This window comes from Populus euphratica, unplaced genomic scaffold, assembly GCF_000495115.2.
Source record: "Populus euphratica unplaced genomic scaffold, PopEup_1.0 scaffold271.1, whole genome shotgun sequence".
Lineage (NCBI taxonomy): Eukaryota > Viridiplantae > Streptophyta > Magnoliopsida > Malpighiales > Salicaceae > Populus > Populus euphratica.
The window spans coordinates 490,498-504,447 of NW_011499926.1; the positions used below are offsets into that span (position 1 = coordinate 490,498).

The window sequence follows — 13,950 nt, forward strand, 5'->3', positions numbered from 1 at the left end:
TGAAAAATTTAATAAATCTTTTAAATATTGACATCGGTACGTTTAATTAAAATGCCCTTCTGGAATATATCATCATGCTCTCATATTGTATAGTCTTAGATGTAAATATTGACTCATGATCTGTGGAGATATAGAGATGGATTCTGCTCAGCTAATGAGAGCTATTGCGGAACATCCATCCATCCATCCATCCATGATCATCCAATGTTACAAAGTCTTGAAACTAAAAAAAGAAGAAGAAGAAAAGCAGCTCATCATAAAAGATAGAGCGCCTGCATTTACATGGTTATGGAAGCCTTTGTCCATGGCTGTTGATGCGCGTCTAGAGGTGCTCTGTAACTCGAGAAATATACTTCTTAGGACTTTCAGAGACCATGCATGCAAGTTGCAACACTATTGTATAGCATGCTTTCGGAGTCAGCCGATCGATACTTGATTTGGATATATAACTTTTCTGATTTTCCTCTACATTTGTTTTAAGTTGGTTCTAAATTGTACTTGCAAGATCAAAGACATAATCAACAGTTGCTTGGTAACAAATTTGACTATGAACTCCAATTTTGAAACCTTCCAAGTTCTGATGCCTGTCGAGATCAATTTACGGCGCCATTAATTTATGCTTGAGAGGTGAACCCAGCTATAAAGCTCTTCATAGACCATTTCATGTCGGCCTTAGCACCATCTCCTAATTAGATGGTTCTCTGTTCGGAACAATAAAAATGAAGATAACATGTATAGAACAAAAGATATATTTTATTATTTTTCTTGTTTTGAAATAATAAAAATTTATTCTAAAACTAGTCCATAAAGATATTTGTTTTATTTCTATTTCCGTCTTTTCATTTATCAATAAAACAGAGAGATATAAATTAGAAATTGTGTATACACAGAGAATAATAGTTTTATTTACAAAATGAGGGATAAAAGGTCCTCCCAGACTTGGAAGAAATTAAACTCAAAAGAACACTATCCCACTTCATGAATATTGGGGATATTAACAACCAGCAAACTGTCACAAGAAAAAAAAAAAAAAAAGAGCTAAAAAAGACTGTTTTTCCTCTACAATTTGACTAATTTAGAAGGCTACTAGCTCCACAATCCACCAGCTTTAAGCGGCAGATGGGGCGGTAATGTAGTGAGCAATACCAGCTTCTGATAGCGCCGCCAAGAATGGTTGCACTTCAGCTCCAGCAGCAGCCACCACAGTATTCTTGCAGTCCAAGGACTCGTCGTGGTAAATGTCCCACCATTTGTTAACCAGCATCTTGATGTCTTCTCTGTCCATGTTATCTTCTTTTCCTGTGTACCTCCATGGCTTGGACCCCTGGAGTAACATGAGAATTAGCATTGCAGTACTTTATGTCCGAAAGGATAATTTTTGTGTTTTATATGTGCATGGTGAATACTTACAGCAGCACAATAGTGAACAACTTTGACTTTGTCAAGGTTGATGTTCTCAGGATGGCGCCATAACAAGGCCAACACAAGGTTGTAATCTGAAGGAATTGGCTTGTAAACATCCCTGAAAAACATGTTCAAGAAATCCTGCCAAGAAAAGGAAATTAAATTTAGAATTTCTGCCTGATCAATTTTTCCTGCCAAGAAGCTCTGACCAAGATAGATAAATATGTACCTGCTCAGCAAAGAGGGTAGGAGGGGTGACTTTGAGGGTCTCCAGGAGGTCATGATATGTAGACAAGTTGGGCTCATAAACAAACATGCCAGCGTTGAAGTAGAGAGGAGGCTTAGGACCCATCTCCGCAGGCCAATGGACCTTATCGGGACACTGTTGGCAGTAACCAACCTTGTACTGGGGGCTATTGCACCATGTTTTCTCACAGAAGCAGTCCATCGCAGCATAGAAGTAGCCATCAGGCATGTCAAAGAGGTGGTCTATGTTATCAAACACTTGGATGTCACCATCCAAATATATCATCTTGCTATACTCCACAAACTGTAATAAAAGAAAACAATATTTAGGAGTTACATATAACATAATACTAGTAAGTGTTACACGGGCATACATACCTCCCATATACGAAGCTTGGAGTAGTTGATGACATAATAAGCCATAGCAAACTGGGTCTGGTTCTCCGGTGGGTTAACAGGCTCAATCTCCCTTACTAGGCACCCTTGAGAGGCAAGTATCTTCCGGTGCTCCTCAGGAACGTCAGGCAAGATAGCTACCACCAAAGGGTAGTTGCTCTTTGCCTTCCTCAATCCCTTGGCTAACCCTACAACACCTTTCCAGTAGTCTCCATCACCAGCCAAAAACGTAACATATGCACAACTTGAAATGCTAGCTTGCTTGACAAGGGAGTTGGTGTTGTTAGCAAGAGTAGCAGTAATATCAGGAGCTATGGAGTCAAAAAATGTGATGTGCAAAACTTTTTAGTTGTTTTTGGTTAGAGAAATCAAAAGTCTTTGAAACAAGTTGTTTGTTTACTAAGAAAAGAAGAGAGAATTTCAGGTTGCACAAACTGTATTGCTTTGATCTTTGAAAGGTTATGGTTGAGTGAAGTTCTTGGGATGAGAGGGGGTGTATATATAGGGATTTGAGGATGCATAAAATTTTAGTTTCTTTAACATAAGTGAAAGATAATTAATTAATTAATTAAATTTATGGAATTATAAAATCCAGAAAAGTCCTCATTTGACAAGTCCATTTCTTGCCTTTAAATGGGATAAGTATTTTTTATATATAAAAAAGTTAATGACTTTATAGTTGTATAAAATGTACCATTGTATATGATTTGTTTTTTAATTACAGGTAAGCACCGACGTTTTAGAATGATTTTGTTTATATTATTAAGTAAATGGGTAATTAAAATAATTATATTTTGATTACCTACAATATCCAAACACCACCGACCAGGGCCTACCGCCTACAACAAAAAGTCTAAAACAACGGGGACCCACTAAGATCCCAGAAGGAAGTCCCACAATATTTGCCAGGTGGAGACACCGTGGGACACGTGGAGGGCAGAAACACGTCTGTCTTTTAGCTGTGGGGCATGTTAACTGGTCCCACGAAATCTAATGCGTGTCGAGATGCATGGGAGTCATGGTTCCCTTCGATAACAAGTGTCAAGATCTGATGTAAAGGACAATTATTTTCCACGTGGCGAAACGGGTTGCCATGAGAGGAACCGACGGTTCAAAGGAGCGCAGGTGTTTTTTATTTTCATACTTCCTAATGAGAAATGCTCAACTGGCTCTGGTCTGCCCAAGAGCAATGCCGTCTATTAATCTCAAATCACAACCAATTTTTAGCATTCTACTGAGGTCCTCAGCAACCATGTTAAAGAGAAAAGGAGATAAGGAGTCTCCTTGACGAAGTCCTTTTTCCATGGAGAATTCCTCTATAGGAGAGAGCCATTTACTAGAACAGATACGCTGGCTGTATAAATACACTACTTGAATACACTGCTTGATCCATCCTCTCCGGCTTACCCCAAAGCCCGTACATTCCATGACTTCATCAATATATTCCCAGATAACTGAATCAAAGGCATTGTGGAAGTCGAGTTTGAGAATATAACCCTTTGACTTTGATTTCTTTAAATGACAGATAATTTCAATGGCTATAAGAACACTGTCTAAAATTTGTCTCCCATTGATAAAAGCATGTTGGACCTCGCCAACCTCGCCAATAATTTCAGGCATGGCAGCCTTTAACCTATTAGCTTGCAAATTAGAGATGATCTTGTACAGGCATCCAATCCGGCTAATTGGTTTGAAATCCTTGAGTTTATTAGCACCAACTACTTCTGGGAAGAGAGTAATGAAGGAGCTGTGGATGCCATTAGGTAGGAGACAAAGACAAATAAAAGTCGTCAACCATACCATATATATAATCCCCAATTGTTTCCCATGCTTTCTTTATGAAGAAGAAATTGATCCCATCAGGACCAGGAGCCTTATTGCTGTCACATTCCCAAATGGCTGCTTTTACTTCTTCTAGAGTAAAAGTAGTTTCCAATGTAGAGGAAGACGGAAGGCTTAAGTTGCTAGAACATAAGCTTTGCACAGGATGATCTAATCCTTCTATCCAGTGAGAAGAGGTCTTGTAAAAGAAGTCTTTAATCTTCAAGTCATCTCTTCATCCACTGTGATTTTTCCTGGAATCTATGGATGAAATTCCTTTCTCGGTGGGGTATCAGTGGCTGTTTCTCAAATTCTGTTGATGATATGTGCTACCAATGGTCTTCTATGGTGCAAGGCAGATTCCAGCATCTTTCATGGCAGCTTCTCTTCTCTTGTATTGTGTGGAATCTGTGGCTTCATCGGAATGATGCTACTCTAAACTTTCAAAGCTGTTTTTCCCTGATCCTCCGCAAGTTCTCCTTATGGTTGAAGCTTGATAAAATATCTTCAGGCTCCACTAGTGTGGATATGGGTATCAGCAATGGTGTCATCTTTTACGGAGGAAGCAGAAGCTGACTCCCTTGTATTTTTTTTTCTTTTGCCTGGTTGTCTTCTCCCCCTGTTTCAATCTCTACGCCTGTTTGTTTTTCTGTTCTTTCTCCTTTCTTTTTCTGCTCTAACTCTTGTCTCCTAGGCTATTCTCTTTTTAGCCATAATCTTAATATATTCTCGACTATTATCTACAAAAAAAGTGAGAAGAGGTCTTTATAATATCTAACAGTTTCCATCTTTATCAAGGATGGCTTGGAGATACTTCTTCCATTAACAGACAATGAGAGAATTGCATTTCTGTTTTTCCTTCTAGTAGCGGATAAATGAAAGAATCGAGTGTTCTTGTCTCCTATTTTACACCACTGGACTCTTGATTGTTGAGGCTAAAAGGAGAATTAGGACCAGATGACAACCCATTTCTCCTTGGCTTTTCTCTTATCAAGACTACTAGAGCTGAATTCTGAACATGGCTCCTCTGTGACCTTAATTGAGTAGACTGAATCACTGATATCTACTGGAATTTCGAAAACTGCCATACCATCTCACAATAAGATGGTGAGATTAGTATTTCTAATTCCTTGTCATTAAGGAAAGCCACAATACTGCTATATTTATCATGGTAGGGACTGTAATGCTTTGCTAGAAAAATGCCAGTCCATTTTTATATAGCACAATTAATATAAAATAGAAAATGTCATCAAGTCCCTAAAATTATATATGGAAGCTATTGTTTAAGAATTTTTGGTATTTTTTGGATTCTTTCTCTTTCTTTTTTAAATTGGGTCGATTAAGTACTTATTTTTTAAATAGATTTAAGGAATTTTTTAGAATAATTTTTTTGATAGATTATTAATTAGAATTATTTTTTCTTCATATAAGAAACAACGACATTTAGTATTCCTCAAGGCCCCTTTCGTTTTCTGCCATCTTCCTCATTTTTTATTTCAATCCTAATTATAACAGACCCATTGTTTCATAAGACATCTTGTATACTCAAGGGATTGCTTCGAACCGTGAGAAGATAAGCAATTACCGCTTTCGTTAATGAACTCTCCATGAAAGTATAATCGCCTAAACAGGAGTCCATATACACAGCGTATATATATAGTAAAACATCCAAAATGCTTAAATGTTCTAACAAGTATAACTGAGTAGGAAACTCACCAACAGTCATATGTTCTACAGTACTATCATCATACCGTTACCTTCACACTGTTTGTTTTGAGGGGTTTGAAAGGGAAGGGAAGCGTAGGGCGAGGTACCTCTGGAATTTTGTTTGGAAAACATATTTTAAGATGAAAGGTGGAGAATGACTGCCTTAATCCTTAATACTGTTACTTTAATGAATTGTTTATGGATGAGATTATTATTTCTGATTCCTTTTCAATAAGGAACACTTCAGAGAGGTTCATGGCCGGCCTTAAAGGCCTTCATAATTAACTTCTTGATAAGACTTTAATTTCCAACATGATGGTCAGTGCAAAAAAATATAGCGAAAGCAAAGGAAAACAAGACAAACTTAGGATCCCAAAGATAAATATAGTTACAACACTAGCATATTGAAAAGATCCAAGGTAAGGCTAAGCTATGAGACCAACACACTAAAAAACACCTATAATGGCTGGACAGATACAAGCAAATTGGACAAGTTCGGAGAAAACACATATCTGGACCAAGAATGCAACAAGCAAATAACTGATTCCCCCACCAACAACCGCAACAAATTCAGCAATCCCATTCTAAGACCCTAAGATCTTCTGAAGTTGGAGAACTTACGAAAATTAATCACCAGAAAATAGTAGCAAGTGTCAATGCAATCTTCAATGAAGTGAAACCACCTGCGTCGCCAAGGTGGGTTTATGTAAAGAACTGCTGCAATTGTCAACACCACAATTATGCAACATACCCCAAAGGTCACACGGAAAACATACATGTCTATGAATCCATCATCTTCTCGTTCATCATTAGGCATTGGCTGTGATGGTGATTCTTCTTCACCGCATTTTTTCTGTAACAGAGGTCCACATAAAAGAGGATTACCTTCATAACTGCTTTCATCAAAGGTCCAAAACTGAGCCTTCATCTCTGGAGTTCTTCCTGACAAGTTATTGTGTGCCACACTGGAAACTGCTAGATTGTTGAGGACAGCAAGTTCTGGAGGGATTCCACCATTCAAGTTGTTGTAACAAAGATCCAAGCTCTCTATCTGCTTTAAGTTTGAGATTGTTGTGTGACAAGTTTAATGCATGCAACTCTCTTAAATTGCCCATTACTAATGGGATTTCGCCTGAGAATCTATTGCTGGAGAGATCAAAACCAGTCATGAAGTTGAGAATATTGCCCTTGTAACCATATGACATTCTTTTAGTTGTAAATTCTATTGTTTCTTCTATATTGACGAATCTAAAACTGTTTTTCAGGTTATCGATCCTCCCTAGTAGTAAACTGGTTTCAGAATACATCTTACTTGTGGACTCCAATTGATAGATTCTTTGATGAACAGCTACCGCTTTCTCTAAATTTTGCTTAAAAGGATAATTTTCTATACAGGAGGGTAGAAGACCGGAGAGTTTATTTTGTGAAACATCCAAGATGCTTAAATGTTCTAACAAGCATAACCGAGTAGGAAACTCACCAGCAAAATGATTAGCTTTCAGAAGAAGAACACTCAAGACCGAAAGATTGCCAAACCAATTTGAAATTGGGCCCATGAAGTTGTTGTAATTGAGATCCAACGTGACCAAGGAAGAGCTGTTATAAAATGCATTTGTTAATGGACCGCTCAATTGATTTTTGGATAGATGGACATGTTTTATTGTTGATGGGCTGAAGCAAGATGGTACAGAACCAAACAAATAGTTCTCAGACATGTCCAAATATTTAAGGTTGCCAAGGTCGCAGAAATCTCTAGGAATTGGACCCTCAAAATGATTTCTGGACAAATCAATTGCTTGGGGATATGAAACATTGCCCATCCACGTTGGAAGCATGCCTGATAATTGATTGTTACTGATATCCAATGCACTCAAATGTATCCAATTGGGAGGTGGAAAACCTGATATCTGCCCCGTAAAGTTGTTGCCGTCTAGGTATAGATATAGGAAAGCAGATGAGTTGAAGATTGGAGGAGGCAGCTACTCGCCCAAATTGTTGTTTGATAGCTTGACAAACCATGAACTCTTCAACTGCTCTAGTTTTACTATAGACAACTGATTGTCAGATAAATCCATATATTCTATAGAGCTCATGTTTCCAAAACAAGAAGGAAGGCGACCAATCAGTCCATTCATATGCATCCTTAATTTTGACACATTTGGGAGAACCAAACACATATTTCTTGGAATTTGACCATGTATGTTGTTGTTTGATATATCTATGACATTCATATAAGGATTTGGCTGGTTCTGCAAAATCAAAGGACCAACAAAAGAGTTCTCCCTCAAGTATAGTTGTTCTAACCTCGTGTTGTTCTGAAGTAACCACGATGGGAACAAGAAGGAGTGCTACCTGTCAGTCAATTCATAGCCATCCTTAAGAATGAAAATTTTGGGAATACCAAACATATATTTCTTGGAACTTGACCATGTATGTTGCTGTTTGATATATCTATGGTAATCATATTCGGATTAGGATGGTTTGGCAATTTCAAAGGACCAACAAAGGAGTTCTGCCTCAAATATATTGCTTCCAAGCTGGTGTTGTTTTCAAGTAACCACGATGGGAACATTCCACTGAAGTTGTTGTTGGAGAGATCAAGGTTTCTCAAGTCATATTGGTTATAGAGAAAGTTGGGAACATCTGCATTGAGTGCTTTAGATGTACTATATGACAAGCTGAACAACATGAGTAGGAACTTTGGAATGAAATTCTGAAAGCCAGCTTTGTCTCCTATTAGTGTGTTGTGGTCACATATGAAGAGCTTGAGTTTTGAGTGGTTCATGAAGGACATAAATGAAAGTGGGACTTCAAAAGTGGTTAGTTGATAATGAGAGGAATTCAAGGGATTTGAGATTGGTAAGAGGGCCGGAGGCAATATTTCCAGCAAGCCGATTTCCAGAAACATCTAATAGTTGTAGAGATGACAAGTTTCTGAAACAATCTGGGAGTGAACCCTTCAGATTATTCCAAGAGATATCTAACTGCTATAGATTTTTCAATTCACACCAATCTGCACAATTTATCTGTAATTTGTTAAAACTAGTGATGAAGACTTCATTTAGTTATTGATGTAAACGTGGGCAGGAGTTGTTAATTTACCTTATGCTGGTAAGGTGCTATTGAGATCACAACCACTTAAAGACAGAATTTTAAGCGCTGAAAATGCTCCAATATTCTGAAGATTGTTTGTTGGGAAAGAACTGCCGTCGAGTATCAACTCTTCAAGGGTGGTCGAATTGAAAAAACTCCCTGTGAAAAAAAAGCAAATATGATGAAAATGGTAGTGATACAGAGCAGCCATTCCATTTTACATCAATTTTACTTATACTTGATACAAGGCCTCAACTTATTTCATTAAGACTTCAGGCGAATGAACTATGATTAACCTTGACTTATTGACGTCCCGCTTAAATTAGTTTCCTTAAGAGAAAGGGTCCTTAGGGATGGCAATGCTCCCAATGACAGCAGCAAAGTACTTCCGATGATGGTGAGCTCGTTCAGACTAAGGACCTCCAACTTCCTTAAACCTGTAATTTGTCCAGTTGAAAGGAGACGACAATCAAATAAGCAGTGAAATTAAGTGTTGTGAAGATGAATTGGACACCATCTTTGTCATGGATTATTAAAGAAAACACCAAATTTGATTACCACAAATAATTCATAAATTATTTTGTAACAAAGACAATATCCTTGTTGAAACGCCAAACACCAACCTAGCTTATCCCTTTGAAGAGAACTTACTATATAGATTGTTTTGATCTGTGATTTTCAAATTTCACATGGTATAGTCAGGCTTTATTAAGTCGGAGCTTTTGTGGTGCTAACTGCCATAAAATTATTAGACAGACTGTATTTAAAAAACAAACCTACAAAATTGAGGGACTATTTTTTATATATTTATAAAAAACCTACAAAATATATTTTTTCAAAACTTATATATGTTATTCTAAAAAATTAACTTATGATGCATTCTAAAAGATATTAATAATGTACATTAAAATCCATGGATATTAATAATGTTAGTTTGATGGATTTTAATTGATTAAGGTTGTCTGAGCTCAAGATTGTACTTATTACCTAATTATGATACACAAAATTCCACATAATAAAGCAAGTTATTTGAAGTTGATATACTCATAACTGCTAGTGAATATAATAAAACCATATTCTTGGGGTCTTATTCCATGTAAATTTTAAAATTTTGGATTGATATGTTATCGAGATATTTAAACATATCAAACGGTATTGTTGAGAAATGAGCTAATTGAAATGAATTTTGGGTAAATAAGCATGTACCATTTAAACAATGAATTTTGGGTGACTTATGCCTAATTAGCTAGAAGAGGCCAAGAAATATTCACAACCTTACCATTGATAGTCGTTGATCCTAAGAACATATTGCCCGATAGATTTAGAGACTTGAGGGATGGAAATTCACACAAATAAGATAAATCGTTGTCGTTGAATCTATTATAGCTTAGGTCAAGGCTCTCTAGTTTCCTCAATTTTGATGGTAGGGCCTCAAAACCTGCAAGAATGTTGTTGCTATATGTAAGTGGCAATGCCTTAATTATAATATGCAAAATAAAAGGTTAAAATCAGCTGCCTCTTGGTAAATTATCCCCTACCATTGATATTTGATCCTCTCAACATATTATATGATAGATCCAAAGACTTGAGGGATAAAAGCCCACTTAGAATTGATGAGATGTTGCTGTTCAGTTGATTGCGACTCAAGTAAAGGTTCTCTAGTTTCCCCAGCCTCATCGGTTGGAGTTGAAAAGCTACAAGACACGTAAAAATGATACATGAATGCATATTTTATTATAAAATAGGCTGTGTACAGTTCGAAGGTTAAGGAACGAGCCAGGTTGTTTTATGCCTTGAGATAGTGTTTTTGTCAAAAAAAAAAAAAACAGAAGAAGAGAAATGGAGATGTACGACTAGAACCCAATGATAGATTGGAAGTATCCATTCTATATACCTGTTCTTCCTCACTTGTGATTTTTAAAGTAAACTAATGGAAAATATTCAAAGCTAGATAATTAAACGTTACCATTGAAGCCAGCTGATCCTGTCAACTGATTGTATGATAGATCCAAAGACTTGAGAGATGAAAATCCAGTTAGAGTTGAAAAAATTCTATCATTGTATCCATTCATCTTTAGGCGAAGGCTCTCTAGTTTTCTTAACCTTGATGACAAGACTTTGAAACCTGCAAGACGATTCTCAAGAGCCTGTTGGAAGGAAATAAACGTATAGAAAAAAGCATACAAAAAGGAAAAAAGGAAAAGCTTCAAAGTTAAATTATAATTAAATTATTACCATGGAAGTCAGCTGATCCTTTCAGCAGATTGCTGGACAGATCCAAAGACCTGAGAGATGAAAGCCCATTGAAACATGATACAAAATTATTGCTAAAACGATTACCACTGAGGTCAAGGGCATTCATTTTCCTTAGCTTAGATGATAGGACTTCGAAGCCTGCAAGAGAAACTCAAAGCAAAGTAATTAACATTAATTAAACACTTGATCGGTGTAATTTAATCACACAATAATATACATTTATTTTATGATTATAAGAACAGAAAGACTGAACCTTGATTCTCAGAGCAACCAATTAATCTATTTTTGTTCAAATCAAGACTTTGCAATTCTTTAAAGGGAAGAAACAAAGAGGCGTTGAGAACCCAATCGCCCAAGCGGAAATCCCTTGCACCAGAAAGAGAGAGTTGGATCACTCGCCTTGTAGTGTTATCACACTCGATCCCAGACCAATCACAACAATTAGCAATATCCTCTTTATTGGCCGTCCAGTCGCCCAAATGCCCGAAGATGCTGTTTGGATTGATCAAAGCCTTGATCTCCAAGAGACCAATCCTCTCCTCCTCCAAGCACCCATAACAACGACCATAGGTCAATAATGTTACCAACATCCAAACCCACATTTTTTTCATCATTATCTTAGATAATTCTATGAACCACTACCTTTGGCTCTCTTGATGCATTTAATTATATTTTCTTTGCCGAATTGTCAAAAGAGTTGACTTCGGTGCATTATAGACGTGGAATTTTTGGAAAGACTTTGAGTCACAGTAACGTACATTAATGAACGAATGGACAATCACCAGTTACTGATTTTGAATTTTGTATTTTTTGGTAGTAAGGAGACATAACACGAAACAGCCATGAATATTTCCTTGAAGGAGTCTTACCAGCACCGGAACGTCGGTGCTTTAGCTAGGACCACACTATGGATATCCATGCATTAAATTTGATAGTGACAACCCTTGAGCAGAATTGTCAAAGTAAGACATCGGTGCATTATAGAGCTGGGCATGTTGTGGTAAACTTGACCCACAGTCACGTACGTTAATGATCGAATGGACAAGCAACAGTTACTGATTTGATTTTTTTTTCTTTTTTGTAGTAAAAAGCCCATCACCAAGCATCATTATGGTTCTAGATAATAATAAAAATAATAAATAATTCTAAAACTGATGATTGATTTTCACTCGAAATTTAAAAAATGGCTTTTACCAATTATTTTTTATAACATTCTTTCAGTCAAACGTGACGCAATCTAAATAACGAAAACCAGAGAGTAATCTAAATAATTTTTTTCTGGTTTTTCTCTGCTTTTCTTTTTGAAATGATGAAGCCCCTGTGTTCCTCTCCTCTCCGCCTTTCCCTTCCCTTTTCTTTCTGTTTTTCTCTCCTATATTCCCCTCTCAGCGGTTCTTGGCGTGGCTGCTGGGATGAAAAAGATGATGAGCTGACGGTGATGTTGGTGACCAGTTGGGCGGTGGTGTTGCTGCGGTCGCTCTTCCTCTTCTCTTCTGTTTATGCGTTGCTTCTTATCTTGGTTTTTGCCACCTTGCTTCTCTGCTTCTTTTGTTTTTTATATCTTCGTGCGGCCTTCCTTTGTGTTTCCTGAATTTCCCACTGTGTTCTCTCCTCTGTTCTTCTTTCTCCTCTCTCGTCCCCCCTGTCTCGTTCTTTTTTTCTCTCCTCACCCCTCCCCTGGCTACTTCTGGCCTCTGGCTTTTATAGCATGAGGATGCAGACGTTTTCTGCCAACAGAGTAATGGTCGGCGTCCATGGTGGCTTGAGACATGCCCCCTGATTTAAGCGGCTCCATTATAGCTGCTAACGTCTCTTACCTTTAACTCCACAGCTGCCATGTTTTTTAAAAGATAGTGAATAGTGCTTCAATAGAAACGGCGCCGTTTGGTTTCTTTTTGTTTGTAATCAAACCCCAGAAAAATTGTAATTGGGTCCTTAATGCTAGTACCTTTTCTGATATGGTACTCACTTTCGAATTGTTTCAATTAAATTTTTAATTAGCCATTAAATTTTAATAATAATATAATTAAATTGCTGATTTAATTAAATGAATTTTTTAAAATTATAATTGCACTTTAAAATTTTAATTTTTTTCAGTAAAAATTTAAATTGATTTAAAAAATTAATTTTTTAGCCATTAAACTCTCTATAAATTTAATTAAATACTGAATAAAATTTAATTGAACTTATAAATATTTAATTTTGATTTTTTTAAATTAAATTTTTTTATTCAAACTTTCACCAATAAAAAAAATGTACTGTTAAAGTTTAATTTTTTACATTTTTAAATAACCTAAACCGATTTTAACTCTTTTTTTTGGTATTCTAGTATTTTTTTTCTTACTTTTATTATTTTTTTAATTTTTTTAAATATATATTTTTATTTTGTATGGAAAGCTAAAAATAAATAACAACAGAAACCATCATTTTCTCGTTCATCATTGTGCATTGGCTGTGATGGTGATTCTGCTCAACCGTATTTTTACTGTAAAGGAAGTCCACATAAAAAAGGATTACCTTTATAAGTGCTTTCTTCAAAAGTTCCAAACTAATATTTTCTTTTTGAAGTTTCACCTGAAAAGCTATTCTGGGGCACACTAAAAACTTCAAGATTGTTGAGTACAATAAGTTGTAAAGGGTTAACACCATTTTGTAAGAAAGATCTAGACTTTTTTTTTTTTTTTTGCAAGTTTGAGAATGTTGCAGCGATAGATCCAGTAAGATTGTTGTCTGACAAGTTTAATGCATGCAACTCACTTAAATTTCCCATTTCTAATGGAATTTGGCCTGAGAATCTATTGCTGGAGAGATCAAAACCAGCCCTTGTAAGTACATGAAATTCTTTTAGCTGTTAATTCTACTGCTTCTTTTATTTTTGCTTTCATTTCTTCTTTTATATTGTTGTCTTCAAAATTGCTTTCCACGTCATTGATCCTATTAGGTTGGTTGTCATTTCATGTGCAACAAATGGATGGCACCAACCATTGACTATTGGTAGCTACCATTGTTGAATGAGCTAGAGTTGGT

General features: G+C 36.4%; 3 protein-coding genes across 3 annotated transcripts in view; all 3 read right to left on the reverse strand.

The window, feature by feature from the left end:
* Positions 1-881: 881 nt before the first annotated feature.
* LOC105135748 (uncharacterized) lies at positions 882-6,502 on the reverse strand. The gene is made up of 7 exons (XM_011040779.1): positions 6,196-6,502; positions 4,822-4,948; positions 3,213-3,793; positions 2,029-2,387; positions 1,634-1,954; positions 1,411-1,545; positions 882-1,324 (listed from the first exon to the last, which is right to left on the reverse strand). The coding sequence occupies exons 1-7, from the start codon at positions 6,500-6,502 to the stop codon at positions 1,109-1,111; spliced, it is 2,046 nt and encodes a 681-aa protein (XP_011039081.1). The 3' UTR covers positions 882-1,108.
* On the reverse strand, positions 5,925-8,368 carry LOC105135749 (receptor-like protein 12). Its single transcript, XM_011040780.1, has 3 exons — positions 7,997-8,368; positions 7,879-7,926; positions 5,925-7,553 (listed from the first exon to the last, which is right to left on the reverse strand). The coding sequence occupies exons 1-3, from the start codon at positions 8,366-8,368 to the stop codon at positions 6,525-6,527; spliced, it is 1,449 nt and encodes a 482-aa protein (XP_011039082.1). The 3' UTR covers positions 5,925-6,524.
* Positions 8,050-13,950, reverse strand: part of LOC105135685 (probable LRR receptor-like serine/threonine-protein kinase At4g36180) — a 12,264-nt gene continuing 6,363 nt past the window's right edge. Inside the window, exons 2-9 of the mRNA XM_011040686.1 lie at positions 11,177-11,375; positions 10,903-11,061; positions 10,634-10,792; positions 10,206-10,361; positions 9,947-10,105; positions 8,964-9,104; positions 8,677-8,826; positions 8,050-8,587 (exon numbers count right to left, since the gene is read on the reverse strand). Of these exons, the coding sequence (XP_011038988.1) occupies positions 8,678-8,826; positions 8,964-9,104; positions 9,947-10,105; positions 10,206-10,361; positions 10,634-10,792; positions 10,903-11,029 (891 nt within the window). The 5' untranslated portion in view covers positions 11,030-11,061; positions 11,177-11,375 and the 3' untranslated portion in view covers positions 8,050-8,587; position 8,677. The remainder of the gene's footprint in view (positions 8,588-8,676; positions 8,827-8,963; positions 9,105-9,946; positions 10,106-10,205; positions 10,362-10,633; positions 10,793-10,902; positions 11,062-11,176; positions 11,376-13,950) is intronic.

What these genes read in the sequence shown, in the direction of transcription:
- LOC105135749 (XM_011040780.1), bottom strand. Translation starts at nt 8,368, where the DNA reads ATGTCCTTCATGAACCACTCAAAACTCAAGCTCTTCATATGTGACCAC. An exon ending in ACAGCAACATACATGGTCAA is followed by an intron (nt 7,927 to 7,996) that starts GTTCCAAGAAAT and finishes ATTGACTGACAG; the next exon opens with GTAGCACTCCTTCTTGTTCC. An exon ending in TTACTTCAGAACAACACGAG is followed by an intron (nt 7,554 to 7,878) that starts GTTAGAACAACT and finishes TTGGGCGAGTAG; the next exon opens with CTGCCTCCTCCAATCTTCAA.
- LOC105135748 (XM_011040779.1), bottom strand. Translation starts at nt 6,502, where the DNA reads ATGAAGGCTCAGTTTTGGACCTTTGATGAAAGCAGTTATGAAGGTAAT. An exon ending in GAGAAATGGGTTGTCATCTG is followed by an intron (nt 3,794 to 4,821) that starts GTCCTAATTCTC and finishes TGGCATCCACAG; the next exon opens with CTCCTTCATTACTCTCTTCC. An exon ending in CTACCCTCTTTGCTGAGCAG is followed by an intron (nt 1,546 to 1,633) that starts GTACATATTTAT and finishes TTTTCTTGGCAG; the next exon opens with GATTTCTTGAACATGTTTTT.